This window comes from Pinus tabuliformis, chromosome X, assembly GCF_031772625.1.
Source record: "Pinus tabuliformis cultivar Carrire ecotype Pingquan chromosome X, CPIR1, whole genome shotgun sequence".
Taxonomy (NCBI): domain Eukaryota; kingdom Viridiplantae; phylum Streptophyta; class Pinopsida; order Pinales; family Pinaceae; genus Pinus; species Pinus tabuliformis.
In genome coordinates this window covers 756,928,412-756,944,928 of record NC_142308.1, presented here as the reverse complement: position 1 = coordinate 756,944,928, position 16,517 = coordinate 756,928,412, and the positions used below count along the sequence as shown (strand labels likewise).

The 16,517-nt window shown below is 34.6% G+C and overlaps 1 protein-coding gene across 1 annotated transcript in view; it reads right to left on the bottom strand.

Annotated features, from left to right (window-relative positions):
• The window catches only part of LOC149142077 (uncharacterized), a 122,542-nt gene that overhangs the window by 56,643 nt on the left and 49,382 nt on the right, over positions 1-16,517 (bottom strand). Inside the window, exon 3 of the mRNA XM_089451396.1 lies at positions 5,812-5,891. Within this exon, the coding sequence (XP_089307522.1) occupies positions 5,812-5,891 (80 nt within the window). The remainder of the gene's footprint in view (positions 1-5,811; positions 5,892-16,517) is intronic.

The window sequence follows — 16,517 nt, the reverse complement described above, 5'->3', positions numbered from 1 at the left end:
AGAAATTAGAGGAGAGGCTAGTCCATCTTGGTCTTTCAAGGAAGGTGATGTCCCATGGATTTTAAAGAAAAACAATTTCTTCTAAAAAGGAAGTTATAATGGGTGTGAGGGTTCCTTCTTTATATGGGTATTCACTACAATGTTTCTTCACTATGGAAGACCATTTGTCGGGGTTGAAATCGCATGATCATTTGAACCTTATAAGAGTACATATGTCAAAAACATGATTTTATTATTTTTATGCAATGGGATAAAATATAATTATTTTTTGTATGTGTTTACTTTGCAATGTCATTATCCTTTGCTCGTGCATGGGTGTGTGAACCATGAATTCTCTTAAGACCTGAGACGTTCCATATCTAAATTATCTGCATTTGTACGTTGGATCACATCAAAGGAGATTCATATGGCTAGCATTCCACAGTGATGTCAAGAGATAGTTGAGATTGTTTGCATGTTTGAGAAGGAACTTCTGATGAGTTTCATGGACTTACAGGTTCATCTTCTAATTCACCTAGTAGATGAGTTTGAAATATTTGGGGTGGTTTCTTGTAGTTGGATGTTCTTCTTAGAGACGTACATGAAGAAATTGAAAAGTTTTGTTCAAAAAAGGGAAAACCCTGAGGGGTCTATGGTAGAGACATACATATTCTATGAGTCTTTCTATTATGCCAGTGAGTACATCAAGTATATCAGCAACACACCAAGTGCAGTGATTTGATGAAAGCGATGAAAACAAAAAAGAAGGGGAGTTTCTCCAAACGAATGGAAAAAGGCGCATAAAGAGTAAGTGACTTATCATTTGTCAAATTTCTACATAATAACTATTCACACTGAACTTCATAATTAATGGAATATATATTAATTTCATAAGTACTATATATGTTGGTTTTATTTCATTAGCGAATTTTGAAATTGAAGCCATACAAAAATTCATTCTTTACAATTCGGAAGTGACACAACCATGAATCACATTGTATGAACAGAAGAGGAGGAAATGGGACAGTGACAGGAAAGATTTAGGCAATTGAATGGTAGAAGTATGCCTTATCCCGATCATTTAAAAGAAAATATGCCAATGACATGCCCTAACAGTTGGGTTGTTGATCAAGTCAGAGAGAAATACAACGCTATGTTCATTACCCGCGTGTTGAGGAGGATGTGCTAAACATAGGTATTGGGTATAGCAACTTGATAAAAATCTCTTTTTCTACATTTTTAACTTCATAATGCACCTTTGAATTATAACATCTATATTTTATATTTTAATTATTTTTGGGTTATCTTTTTTTTTTTTTTTCCAGCTGGTTCACGGACCCTGGTCAGTTGATCCGCTACTCCAGGTTCGATAAATCTGGGTGGACCCCACCCGAAGGGGGTCCACCCCTCGGTCACAACAGACCTAACCCCAAGAGCTTTCGGGTTTTGACCCTATGACCTCCCATGGCGAGGCCCTGACTTGACCGATTGAGCTAACCCTTGGGGCTATTTATTTTTGGGTTATCAGACACATGACACTGTGATTTTTTCAATTTTTTGTAGGTGCATTTGTTCCCATCTACGTGAGAATATGGAAATCATTTTCTCATGGAAGGTGTTGATGATGGATGCATGACAAAAGACTGTGGAGTGGAAGTGGAGTCTGATCAATCTAGTCATGCTAGCCATCACGATCAAAACCTAATACATGGGACATTAGGTTACATCGAAAAGATATAAGAGATCATTGAAGTGAACGTTTATTTGTTCCATTGTGTCATTTTTAGGTACAAGTGGTGGGACACCTTTGATCGAAATAATGTACAGGAAGATCACAATAATGATCTTATATCTATCAACTCTAGCAAGATGTGGCGTGAAGATAGGGAGCCTTATGTTTTTCCCAAACATTACAACCAATTGTTTTTTTACCCATATGTGTTGGATACGAATTAGTAGTTCATATTAAGACACAACCCTGGATCAAAACATATTTTTGATAAAAACAGTGTTATCATGCCAAGCAAGGAATATAATCGAGGTGATGACAATGAAGAGTGATATGTACTTGTGTTATTTCATCATTTATATTAATTTTGGTATGTTTTAGTTTCCTTTATTTCGCTACTTATATTGGTTATTATTTGTATTTTTGGCATTGTATATCACTGGTAAGATTCACAAATGTTTTTACATGTTTTTCCCAATGGAAACATTTTTACACTTAAAACTAAGTATGTCCAATTGTGTAATTTATAATTTAAGAATTAAAATTTTAACATATTTGGTTAATTTGTTTAATTATGATTTACAGTAGACCTTTTCTATAGGCTTTGGATAGACATCATGATGGATCAATGATTGTAATTCTAAGCATCAGTTATCAATTTTGTAGTCTTTTGTCATACTTGTGTGATCCCAAACATATATTTCTAATATAAAACATTTTCTACTCTAGATAATGTAAAAGTCCATTTTGAATCCTAAAGGTGAGAATTCCATTAAGAATGCTTATTTATATCTATATTTTTTTAAGATATCAATCCAAATATACTCATTATCTCATTTCTCAAATGACATTGTGAGTATAAATCTAAAATAACTCACAAAGTGATAGTTGAAAATGGAGAAGAAAAATCATATTAGTGTTATATATGTGTACTAAAAGGCCCACTACAACCATCATCAAAGTTTTTCAATATAGTAAAATAACCTCCCTTATTTTCACTATGCAACATATCTCCATAAATGTAAAAGTTTAAAACATGGTGTACAATAACTATGATAATAAGGATTCAAGGTGACAATCATTCTCAAATAGGAAAATGAGAAGAATATCCTAAAAATGTGAAAATATGGAATTTGGAAACATAACATTGAAGATTTATTCTAGAAATATTTACAAGAGCACTCCATGATTTCAATAAAATAAGTTGATTTTTCCCTACTTGACATAAAATGCTTGAGATGAAGGAATTAAATAGAATGAATGTATAATTAGATGTTAGGTACTTATTGGTTTATTAATCATTTCACATGTTTTTTCTTCAGGTCTATATCAAAATCAATACAAATCATGTAGTAATAAATCTATTAGGACTTTAACAATGAAAAAATTGTGTATTAATATGTAAGATAAAATTCTTGATATGAGAGGTAAACTTGTGTTTACTATATTTAAATTCCAGTTCTTGCAACATTATGTAAACTAAAAGGAGGTATTATGTGCATGTATAAAATTTTGATTAGGTCTTTTTATGGACCATATATAAGATAAACACATGGGCTTACATTGATGCATGAGAGGTTTTAATTGTTTCTTCATGGATAATGGAAGATCTTGACTTTTCTTTTCAATGAAAATTATAAATAAAAGTTGAATTAATAAATATTTTATGGCTAAGAATTAAATGATAAATAGTGTGATGGTGATTAAGAGGCATTTGTATGAATTTCTAGTAGACTTGGTTATGCATTTTTCTTTCATATTTAGATTATGTAAATTAAATATATATTTTTATGTATAAATAAATTATATAAAGTATACATGTCTTTATCATTGTAAACATGATGTATTAGCTAGGAGAAATGTGAGAACATGAATTTTAGCTATCTCATGATAAGTATGTGGAAAAAAAAATATTTCTTGAGTTCTTCATTAAGAAATAATCAAATATATTATTTGTCAAAAAGTTAATCAAGTAAAGTATGATTTTTGTAATATTTAAGTCATATTTATTATTAAAAAATAATAAATTTAAACCACAATAGAAAATAAAAAATCAAATTAGCACCAAAATGTTATATCTTTATTACTAGAAAAAAGGTTTGACTTGCCTCTTTAAGGGAGAACTTCCAATAGGGCAATTCCCCAACTATAAGTAAATTCACAAGGCTTATTTTACATTTCTTCCTCGTCTTTACAGAGAGAACTTTGTAATTTAAATTGACAAGAGTTGCTATAAATATTAAATTTAAATTTCTTGAAACTCTCATAACTTTAGTGATAAATTAAATTTTATTAAAATAGAACTTTTTAAGTTATATTAAATGTAAATTAATTATAACAATTTTTTTACTTACGTTTTTAAAATTTAACAATAGATGGAATTTTATAAACTGGTATAGATCCATCTTAATAACTGATTTACCAAGAGCCAAGAGGGATCAAATCACATTATATGAAAATCGCTTTTTAGAATGAAAAACTTAAAAAAATTGTACATGTCAAAAGATTTAATCTCTTTTAGTGCTTCATAAATTTGTGATTAAGATGGACCTATAGTGTTTTTCTATCTCTGTATATAGACCATGTGAAATTTTTTATTGTTTAAATTCTATTTTGGAATAATTTATTATTATTAATATTTTATATTAAAAATTGAATGAGTTATGAATTTTCATCTTATTAGTAACTAACTAAATTATTTTACCTTTAATTATTTTTTCCTTGTGAGTATTGTATTATTTTACTAATTAGGTTAGAATGAATATGTATGAACTATCTAAGAAATATAAAAATATTTATGGTAATTTTACAGTTATATTTCAACCATATTAACTTTGTAATTTATAAAAATATCTTTGCTTTTTTTTTAAAGTATGTAATTTTTCATGTAATTTCATATATAAAATTTTGATATAAGTTCACCAATACATAATCTATAAGAAATATCATTTCATTAAATTAAACATCATGATGATGATAACCATCTAACAAACATAAACATCATCTAAAATACACATTCAAATTCACTAACATCATCTAATTATATACACCTCTAGCACATATAAACATCATTAGCTAGCACACAAATCTAATAATCTAATAGGGCATCATCATCATGATCACATCTAACAAAACACAAGCATTATAATATAACATCATCACTACAAACATCCTCAAATATAAATCTCACATGAAATAAATGATATCACATACACATCTCTCTACAAGCAAATTACATGAACATATCTAACATGACCTAACAATATACACATCAATGCCAATATATAAATTAAGTACAAGTACATCAACATGAACAAAAGTATGCACCCTATATATATATATATATATATATATATATATATATATATATATATATATATATATATATATATATATAAAGAGAGAGAGAGAGAGAGAGAGACGCACACACACACAAACACACAAAAAAGTCAAATAATTGCATGATCAAGTGAAATATTTGATACAACACTAGTAGTAGCAGCCTCGTCTAGTGTAGCAGAAAACGATACAATAATAGTAGTGACAATATGTTCTGTAGCAGAAGACGATGGATGGTCAATTGCCTCAATAGTTAAACTATGAGGGGGAGGATAAGGTGCCTTATCTTCTCTCTAAGGATCAGAAACATGAGGTAATAGTGGGTGATCATGAGGTGAATGATAAGGAGGTGGAGTACTACCAGAAGGATCATTGACACCTTGATTATGATCTGATGGGGTAGTATGTTTGGGTGAAGATTTTGTATCTGAAGGATCACCAGTAGGATCACCACCCTAATCATCATGATCTTATGGGACAGTACTGGGTGAAGACTTATATGTATCTATTGCATGTCCATGATCCCTCCTCATTGCCAGTAGCTTGGTAGCTCTGACAATATGACACGTCAAACTCATTGTATCGTGCGAAAAGTCCCTCAAGAGCTTTGTGAGCCTAGGGTTTTCCTTGATGTCTTGAGTTGACGTAGTGCGGACTCCCTCCTCAACCAATAGTCTAGAGAGTCAGTTGTAGTAGTCCATCCTGAATCTAAGACTAGCTTTACACACTTGCATGCTCATTCCCATTTGCATATGATGATGTACCTTACCCTCCACCGCCTTGGCCATGTTCGCATATCCCTTCGATGGGGGAGGAGGCATGTCCCCAATGAAACTAACGATGTCTACAAAATATATACTACACAAAAATAATTAGATAATTTCATTAAACAATTTAATAAAACAAATTAAAGAACATGTTAAATTAATTTAATTCTAATTAATTAAGATAATATAAAGAAACTAGATTAATTTAAAGGAAACACTAATATTACCTCTATCATCTACAAGCTCATTCAGTGTGAAGAGGATGTTGGGACACTGTTGTCAATCCATCCCCTCGTAAGGATACAACACCAAGCAAACATGTGGTCATCCTCACTGCCTAGTAGCAGTAGTGCCTCAATGGAAATTTTGGTCAAATACTCTGGAAAGCTCCTCTTTAGCAATGTATGCATTTTTAACTTACACATTTATGTATGGACTATTCCGTATGTGATTGTATGAATATTATTTAAGAGTGTTGTTGTTTGATGCAGGAGCATCTAACTCCTCGTAAATTGAAGAGGAATCCGAAGCTGAGCGAGGAGGACGTGGACAGCGAAACTGAACAAAGGGAAGATTTGCTCTTAAATTGATTTAAAATGAGAGATTTAAGTAAGTTGTTGAGTGAGTTTAGGGATCTTATGAAGGAATAGCGGATCTGGAATGATCCAATCTATTTTCCTCCATTCTTATAAACTAGTCTTCCTGCATTCGTAGGATAGCCAGACACATGTATATCCAGCGCTGCCAAGGCAACCTGGCTCAATAAAAATGTATTGTAATCTGAATTCAGAAATAATATAAATCATGTGTTTTGTGGTTACGATTTTCTTTCATGATGTATATGAGTATGTCAGTTTTAAATTGATCCTGCGTGCTGTTGTGAGAAGCGTGAATCCAATGTAAAGGCGTAATACTTAATTGAGGAATGTTGATAGAAGAGTAAAATCGATTCACAGTTACAGCGCTATAAATCTGGTTAAAGAGCCAAAGTCTGGTTTGGCGTTGAAATCTCAATATTACAATCGCGTGGAAGAATCTGTTGAATGAAACAACTTTAGGAATCGATCTGCAGGTGGAAGGGAGGAGTAATAGTATTGACGCTTAGCAGAATGGTGAAACCGATTCTCATCGTACGTTTGATGATGAGAATTGTAATTGCAGAACATTGCTCGGACCTAAGAATGAAGTGTTGCAGATTCGACGGATCGATGTTATTATATTTTTTTTGTATAAAGATAAGTACCAGGGTATTGATGGATTTTATCGCTGTATAATAAATTGTTTTGTTTGGATCGTGGGCCATAACCCACAGGTCAAGATTCGGAATTTCTACATGAAAAGGGATTTTGGCAATTTGGCAATGAACCAAGATCTCTTTTCATCAAGTGGTATCAGAGCAGGGAAAGTTTCCTACGAGGAGAAGGATTCCAGAGAGAAGAAGAAGCAGGAGGTACAGTTGTGTTAAAGCTGGCGAGTTTGTGGTCTTACCATCGTGCAGATGGCGGCAGCGGAAGGTGAGAAGAATTGCAGCAACCTAGAGCAAGGGGTGCTCAATTGGTTCCAGAGAAGAGAACCAGAACGATGCCAAAAGACCGAGTGCAGAGGGCTTGGTGAGGTATGGTGTAACAGAGGAGACTGTTACTGCAGAGGTTGGTTGCAGCTCACAGAAGATCATGAAAGAAGTTCTACTGAAGAAATGCAGTGGGTAGAATTGGTAAGGACTAGGAGAAATATATGACCAGGAGGTCATAATTTTTTTTTTTACCTCTGGAGTCTGATGCAGGAGCATCTAACTCCTCGTAAATTGAAGAGGAATCTGAAGCTGAGCGAGGAGGACGTGGACAACGAAACTGAACAAAGGGAAGATCTGCTCTTAAATTGATTTAAAATGAGAGATTTAAGTAAGTTGTTGAGTGAGTTTAGGGATCTTATGAAGGAATAGCGGATCTGGAATGATCCAATCTATTTTCCTCCATTCTTATAAACTAGTCTTCCTGCATTCGTAGGATAGCCAGACGCATGTATATCCAGCGCTGCCAAGGAAACCTGGCTCAATAAAAATGTATTGTAATCTGAATTCAGAAATAATATAAATCATGTGTTTTGTGGTTACGATTTTCTTTCATGATGTATATGAGTATGTCAGTTTTAAATTGATCCTGCGTGCTATTGTGAGAAGCGTGAATCCAATGTAAAGGCGTAATACTTAATTGAGGAATGTTGATAGAAGAGTAAAATCGATTCACAGTTACAGCGTTATAAATCTGGTTAAAGAGCCAAAGTCTGGCTTGGCGTTGAAATCTCAATATTACAATCGCGTGGAATAATCTGTTGAATGAAACAACTTTTGGAATCGATCTGCAGGTGGAAGGGAGGAGTAATAGTATTGACGCTCAGCAGAATGGTGAAACCGATTCTCGTCGTACGTTTGATGATGAGAATTGTAATTGCAGAACATTGCTCGGACCTAAGAATGAAGTGTTGCAGATTCGACGGATCGATGTTATTATATTTTTTTTGTATAAAGATAAGTACCAGGGTATTGATGGATTTTATCGTTGTATAATAAATTGTTTTGTTTGGATTGTGGGCCATAACCCACAGGTCAAGATTCGGAATTTCTACATGAAAAGGGATTTTGGCAATTTGGCAATGAACCAAGATCTCTTTTCATCATTGGTTTAACTCATCCCTTTGGATTGTCGACTATTCTACTTTCCAACTTGTGATGTCATTCAGCTCGTGTGTTCCTTTCAGGCTGTGTACTATTATAGGCTTCTAAGGGACACACTTCTTTCCCCCCACCATGTGTTATTACCTCCCCAAGCATCTCTCTTGACTTGCTACAAGGTCACATCCTTGCTTCCGACAAATATATCCTTCTTACCTCTGCCCACTATCGTGGTTAAGGCACTACTGTACTACCCACTGTTGGGACTCCTACTCCAATTGGTCTGAGGTCTAGTTGGGACTTCTTGAGGTCTAGTTAGGACTTCTTACTGGGGAGATCCCTTGACATGCTAGAGGGTCCAGCATCGTCAACATTTATGGTGCTAGAAGGAGCCCAGATGACAAGCTGAGTCCTAAAAATTAGTTTTGAATCCATGCACATCTATCATGACTTATCTTACAGTTCACCATCTGAGACATATGTCTTATGGAAATGTGTTTGAAGTCTTAAGGGATTTTTGGGATGACTTGTCACAATACACATATGAAGGTGAAGGAAAAACAACTTGGCTTAGGCATAGAGCTGCTTTCGAAGATCTCAATGATACCTTCGAAGACCTTGAGGATTATGTGGCCTACTTGATGTTTGCATTCACGCTTCGAGGGCACCCATTGCAATGGTGTGTCACACTCCCTAATAAATCTATTCACTCTTTCAATGTTGGGTCCCTATAATACTAGTGATTACCCCATTACTATTGCCATTATATCCCTTACTTTTACTGTTGTGCCGCTATTGTCCCCATATTGTTATTATTGTGCCCCATAGAACCCCACTGCTGTTATTTTTGTGCCTTTATATTATTATTGTTAGGTCAGCTTTGGTTATATTGTGACCCCTTAGATTCCTATATATAGAAAGGAGGTTTTGTCATTTGAATTATCTAAGAATTGTTAATTTTTGTAATGTAAAGGAGGTTGCCCCCTCGAAGAGGATTATTTCTAAAGTGTTGATATATCTTTTCTATCTTCTTGTGAGCTGGTTTCATAACATTTGGTATCAGAGCTTTGGATTATAGGGTTTTGCTGCTCCAAACAGGTCATTGTGGCATGTTCACTATAACTATTTTTCTGCGATGTTTCAGAAGCTAAGAAAAAAAACCCATTTGAGATGAAATCTTTCTGAACCTCGGGCATAAATTTAATATCTTGTCTCACTAAATTTTTAGAGATATAATCTGAGGAAGTTAGGGTTTTTGTAGACTCCCGAATTACATTCCAAATACGTGACCTTGGGAAAATCTTCATAACTTTTTCTCCGGGCATCAGATTGAATTTTTGTAAGAAGTTACAGAATGAGGACAGACTGTAGTTTTTTTTTTATCATTTTCAGAACCTAAGGTTGAAACAGTGACCCGCAGCACGTCATACAAGTTCGCTCTACTGAACCAGTCTATACTCAGGTCATTGTGGTATATTTGACATAACTCTTCATTGGAGAATCGAATCTTGATCAGACTTACGGGGTTAGAAATATTACTTAGAGGGTTACCACAGGAAGAAATTTCAGACCTTGGAGATCAAAAATTATAGAGATACATCAGATTCAATATCGAGCTCCTACAAAGTGAAAAAAGGTGTGTAGTTTTTTTAAATTTTTGCATAAGCTTGGTTTGAAAAATTAGTTTGAAGGAATTAAAGGGGGCATAGTGAAGCATTATTATCATTAATTGATTCCCCAAAGAAGGAAAAAGGAAACACCTAGTAAGCAACCTGAAATCTCTACCATGATTCATGAAGAAGAGGTAGAAATGCAACATGATATATCAAAATTACGAGACTAAGTGCAACAAATTTCACTCGCACAAAAAGTAACAAAAGCTAAGATGAATGGTTTAAATACAGATGTATAAGCTAAGATGTATGGTATGGAATCTAAGATGGATGGTTTGAATAAAGGCGTAGAGGCTAAGATGAATGACGTGGAAGCTAAGATGGATGGTGTGAAAGCTAAGATGGATGGTGTAGAAGCTAAGATGGATATTTAAAGAAAGGGATGGAAGATTTGTAGATAGATTTGAAGAAAGATTTGACAAATTTTCTACAAGAGATGCTTACTAATGGTGAAAAGGTAGTAAAGGAAACTCATGATGAGAACAAAATAAACGTTAATCATGATTTCATAGACTCTAACGTTGGATCGAAGAACCACCATGTTCCAAAGATTAGTATGAGGAAGTTTGATGGCAAGGATCCCGGAACATGGATACTACAGATGGAGCAATTTTTCGATCTCCATAATGTGCAAAACACACAAAAGGTATGCATTGCAACTTTATATTTGGAACCAAATCAGTTTGTATGGTATCGATGGCTTTTCTCTTGTAAACAAATTGTCACTTGGGTTATTTTAACAAATGAAATGATAGCACATTATGAGGATACAAAAGGAAACACTTTTTTAGCCAATTGATAAATCTCAAACAAAAGGGTTCAATGATGGAGCACATTTAGGAATTCCAAAAATTGAATATAAGGGTAAAAGATATTCCAGAGGAGCATAAGATTGAGTTGTTCATAGGGACTTTAAAAGATAGCATCCAACATGAGGTTTGCCTTTGGGAACCAAATTCATTGAAGAAGGCATTTAGGTTGGAAAGAAAAATGGAAAGAAAAATTATGGCAACAGGGAATCCTACCACTCACAATCATAAAGATGGAAGTGTTGCTACCCCTAGCCATCCACAACCTACAAGGTTGACACCACAAGAATTGGAAGAAAAAAGAGCGAAAGGGCTTTGTTACAGTTGTGATAGCAAATTTTACTAAAGGTCATAAGTGTGCCGAGAATAAATTATTTTACATAGATTGTGAATAGGAGGAATAAAAGGAATAAGAAATGTCAAAATAAGAGGACATACACTAGGAACAAACCCTAGAAAAAGAAGAAATGAATCTGAGCATATCTTGTAATGCATTGGCTGGAATTACCACTCCTCAAATTATCAAGATAGAAGGGCATATCAAGAAGAAAAAGGTAATATTGTTGATTGATTCGAGAAGTACCCATAATTTTATTCGTTGTAAGATAGCCAAGGAATTGAATTGCTTCCTATATCCATCACCGGAGTTTCAAGTGATGGTTGCAAGTGGAGGAACCATAAATTGCTCAAGAAAGTGCCATATAATCAAGATATCCATGGGAGAATATGTATTGAATAGCTCAATTCTTTCCATTCCAATGGTTGGTGCTGATGTTGTACCAAGAGTCCAATGGCTACAATCCTTGGGTACAATAGCTTTTAATTTTCAAGAACTTTTCATGAAATTCTCTTCAGAAGGAAAGGAAGTTGAATTAAGGGGTATCACAGGGAAACCAAGAAAGATAATAAGCTCTAATGGAATGACGAAGCTTCTAAAGAAAGAAAAATGAGACATAATTGCTCAATTATGTTCACTAGAGGTTCCCACATCAAAATCATCCATTTCTCTAGATCTCCAAAAAGCCTTGGACAATCATTCCAAGGTATTTGAGACTCCCAAAGGCCTCCCACCTATTCATGGTCATGATCATGATATTAATTTGATTCCTGGAAGTGTTCCTCCAAACATCAGCCTTATAGATATCCCTATGTCTAAAAGAGTGAAATTGAATGTATGGTTGCAAAAATGATAAAGGTTGGTATAATTCAACCTAGTCAAAGTTCTTTCTCTGCTCCAGTCGTATTGGTTCAGAAGAAGGATGGATCATGGCACATGTTTATAGATTATAGGGAGCTCAACAAGCTCACTATTAAAGATAAATTTCCCATTCCTGTCATTGATGAATTATTGGATGAATTACATGGATCAATTTACTTCACCAAGTTGGATCTTCAATCAGGATATCATCAAATCAAAATGAAGACTGAAGACATTCCAAAAAGAACATTTAGAACTCATGAGGGTCATTATGAATTTGTGGTCATGCCTTTTGGCCTTACTAATAAACCTTCTACATTTCAAGGTTTGATGAATTCGATTTTCAAACCCTTAGAAAATTTGTGTTAGTATTTTTTGATGATATACTAATCTACAGCAAGTCTTGGAAGGATCATGTCCAACATTTTGACATGGTGCTCAAACTATTGGAGGAGAAACAATTATATGAAAAAATCTCTAAATGTTTATTTGGATTACAAGAGGTGGAATATCTAGGTCATTTTGTATCTCATGAAGGTGTTAAGGTAGACCCTAACAAAATTAAAACCATTTAAGGAATGGAAAATCCCCACACCCATAAAGCATCTACGAGGATTTCTCGAGTTGACAGGGTATTATCACAAGTTTGTTAAGAATTATGTGAGAATAGAAGCACCTCTAACAACATTATTGAAGAAAGATGCATTTTCATGGACTCTAGAAGCAACGAAGGCCTTCGAACATCTTAAAGAGGTAATGTGCCAAGCACCAGTCTTAGCTACACCAGACTTCACAAAAACCTTTATTATGGAATGTGATGCCTCAGGAAATGGAATTGGTGTTGTTTAAATGCAAGAAAAAGACCCATTTCTTTCGAAAGTTGTCCAATCAAATGAAAGTATTTACAAAAAGCTACTTATGAGAAGGAAATGTTGGCAATACTACATGTACTTATAATGGCAACCGTACCTAATGGGAAGACACTTCAAGGTAAAAAAAGATCATGATAGTCTTAAATACCTTTTAGAACAAAGATTATCTTCATAAGAGCATAAAAAATGGGTCACAAAGATGTTGGGCTATGAATTTGAAATCATCTACAAAAAAGGGAAGAAAAATGTTGCGGAAGATTCACTCTCAAGAAAGGATGAGGATGTGGAAGCATTTCTTTGTTCCATTTCTATTATCCAACCAGATTGGATAAATGAAGCAAGGGATGAATGGAAGAATGACGAGGAAGTGTGGGAACTCATTCAAAAGATACAACAATATCCCAGTACATCTAATACATTTAGCTGGAAAAATGATTCGTTATGGTACAAGGATCAGTTATACTTATGTAATAATTCACAACACAAACAAAATATTCTTAGGGAATTGCACACCTCTCCCTTAGGAGGGCACTGAGGATTTCTAAAAACCTACCACAAGGTTAAGAAGTATTTTTTTGGGGATGGCCTTAAATCAGATATTCAAAAGTTTATGGAGGAATGTTTGGTTTGCCAACAAAATTAAGTTGAAACAATTAAGACCCCAGGACTATTACAACCTTTATCCATTCCAATCCAATGTTGGGAGGGGGTTTCAATGGATTTTATCACAGGTTTACCGAAATCCAAAGGAAAGAGTGTTATCATGGTGGTAGTTGACAAACTTACCAAGTATGCACACTTTTGTGCATTATCTCATCCATTTAAAGCGAGTACAGTTTCTACTACATTTATGGAAACAATTCAAAAGCTACATGAAACCCAAAGATTATTGTAAGCGACAGAGATCCCATTTTCACTGGAAATTTTTAGACAAAATTATTTTCTTGTCTTGGTACTCAGTTAGCTCATAGCTCATCTTATCATCCACAATCTGATGGGCAAACTGAGATAGTAAACATATTTTTGGAAGGATATCTTCATTGCTTTGTATCTGATAAATAAACACAATGGGTCAAATGGTTGCCTCTGGCTAAATGGTAGTATAACACTTCCTTCCATACTACAAAAAAAATGACCCCATTTATGGCACTTTATGGATGTCATCCACCATCCATCATATCATATTTAAGAGAAAATTATAAGGTTCAAGTAGTGGAAGATCACATTGAGCATCAATAACAAGTTCTCCAACTCTTAAAGGATAACCTCACCTTGGTGCAGAACAGAATGAAACAATAGGAAAATCAACATCGCATCAAAAGAAGTTTTGATGTAGGTGATTGGGTATTCCTACGGCTACAACCATATAAAAAAATGTCCCTCAAGCAAGCTAAGAAGGATAATAAATTATCACCAAAGTATTATGGTCCGTAAAAGGTGTTGCAAAAGATAGGTACTATGGTATACAAATTGGAGCTTCCTGCAACTTCCCGAGTGCACCCAGTTTTCCATGTTTCATGCTTAAAGAAGGTTATAGGTGACAAGCTTCCAGTTCAAACAATATTTCCAGAACTTTATGAGGAAGGAAAAATCATATTGTAACCTGAAGCAGTCAAAGAAACAAGAACTCGAGAACTACTAAATTGATCAATTTCAAAGTATCTCATCAAGTGGAAGAACTTACCCATTGAAGGTTCCACATTGGAGGATGAGAATTTTATATAGAAGCATCCAAAACTACTCAAGCATTGAGGACAACACTTTTTTGAAGGAGAGGGGCATGTTAGTTCCCTTTAATACTAGTGATTCCTCCTTTACTATTGTTATTGTATCCCTTACTATTGTTTTTGTGCCCCTATTGTCCCCATAGTTTTATTATTGTGCCCCATAGAACCCCATTATTGTTATTTTTGTGCCATTATATTATTATTGTTAGGTCAACTTTGGTTATATTGTGACCCCTTATACTCCTATATATAGAAAGGAGGTTTTTTCATTTAAATCATCTAAGAATTGTTCATTTGTGTAATGTAAAGGAGGTTTCCCCCTCGAAGAGGCTTATTTCTAAGGTGTTGATCTATCTTTTCTATCTTTTTGTGAGTTGGTTTCATAACATTCAACCAGTTTATTGAAGAGATATACCCTGCTTTCCATCATTTTAACCGTAAAGCACTTAACAAAAGAATTTTGGAATTACGGAAAGCTCCTGATAAATCCTTGTTTCAATTTTGGGATCGCTTTCATAATCTTGCATTACAATTCCCAGAGGATGAAATTAATTCGAAATTTCTTCGTGAAATATTTCACTATCTTCTTCACATATCTGAAAATCCACAAGTGTTAGAATCATTCAAACCCATCCTAGCATGCCTTGGTGTTAGAGCTACTAAATCAACGGTGGACAAGGTTATTGTTACAAGTGATTTTACGTCCTCATCTCATCAAACATTTATGGCCCCACAGTGCGGGACAGGAGAAGGTGTGCATCCATCTATTCAATTGTCACATCCTCCCACTCCACCTGCTCTTGATTTCTCATGTGGAATTGTTTCCTCAACCTCCATCCCCACGTTCTATTGATCCTTCAAATTGTATTGTGTTGTGTTCTCCTATTCTGGACTCCACCCTTGTTGTTCATGAGGATCAAGTTGTCAACGTAGTTGGTGTTGAGTAGCGAAATTGTGCTATCATTTATGATGAATATGTGTGGGAATCTGAAGAAGATCCCATGGTGAATGGTTACCTCCTTCTGTCCACACCTCATCCAATTTTCCCTGACATCTTTGGTGATTCTTCCATTATTAATTTTCCATGTGAGAATTCATTCCTGGATGCATCTACTTCTGATCATTCACAGAATACACCAGATGTCAATCTTCATGGCATAGTGGAGAGGACACATTCGTGTTTAAAAATCCACTCAATGTTTCATCTGTCATTTATGGAAACGCATAAGATAAACATTCTTGCTTTTCATCAACCCCTCCGTTTGATTCATCAAATCATGAGGATACCAATCAACATATTTAATTTTCTGATCATGGTTATCATGATCTCTTTTCTCCTTCATTTGATCACGATGATGATTCATTCACTATTGATCTTTCTAAGCCACCTGTCTTCGATGATCTATCTATTGATGAAGTGGATACCCCACAAGCTATTGAGGCACCTCAACCCAAGTTGATGGTTATGTCAGGCCCTAACTTTCTTGAGGTTGATTCCACTTTAGATTAGAAATCTGATAAAACACCCAAGGCTTCTCATCACTCTCATGTTTACATTGAAGATCAATCTAGTTTATAGAATTCACATCCTCCACCTGAATCACATGATCCCATCGCTCATGCATTGGAGGAATCATACACAGTGAGCACTCTTTCTAAACGTAAGTTGTATTTCTTTCTCATGTTTGCTCGTTTTTCATGGTCAAAAGAGTGTGCAAGTTTTTCATCTATGCACAGTGTGTTGCATAATCAT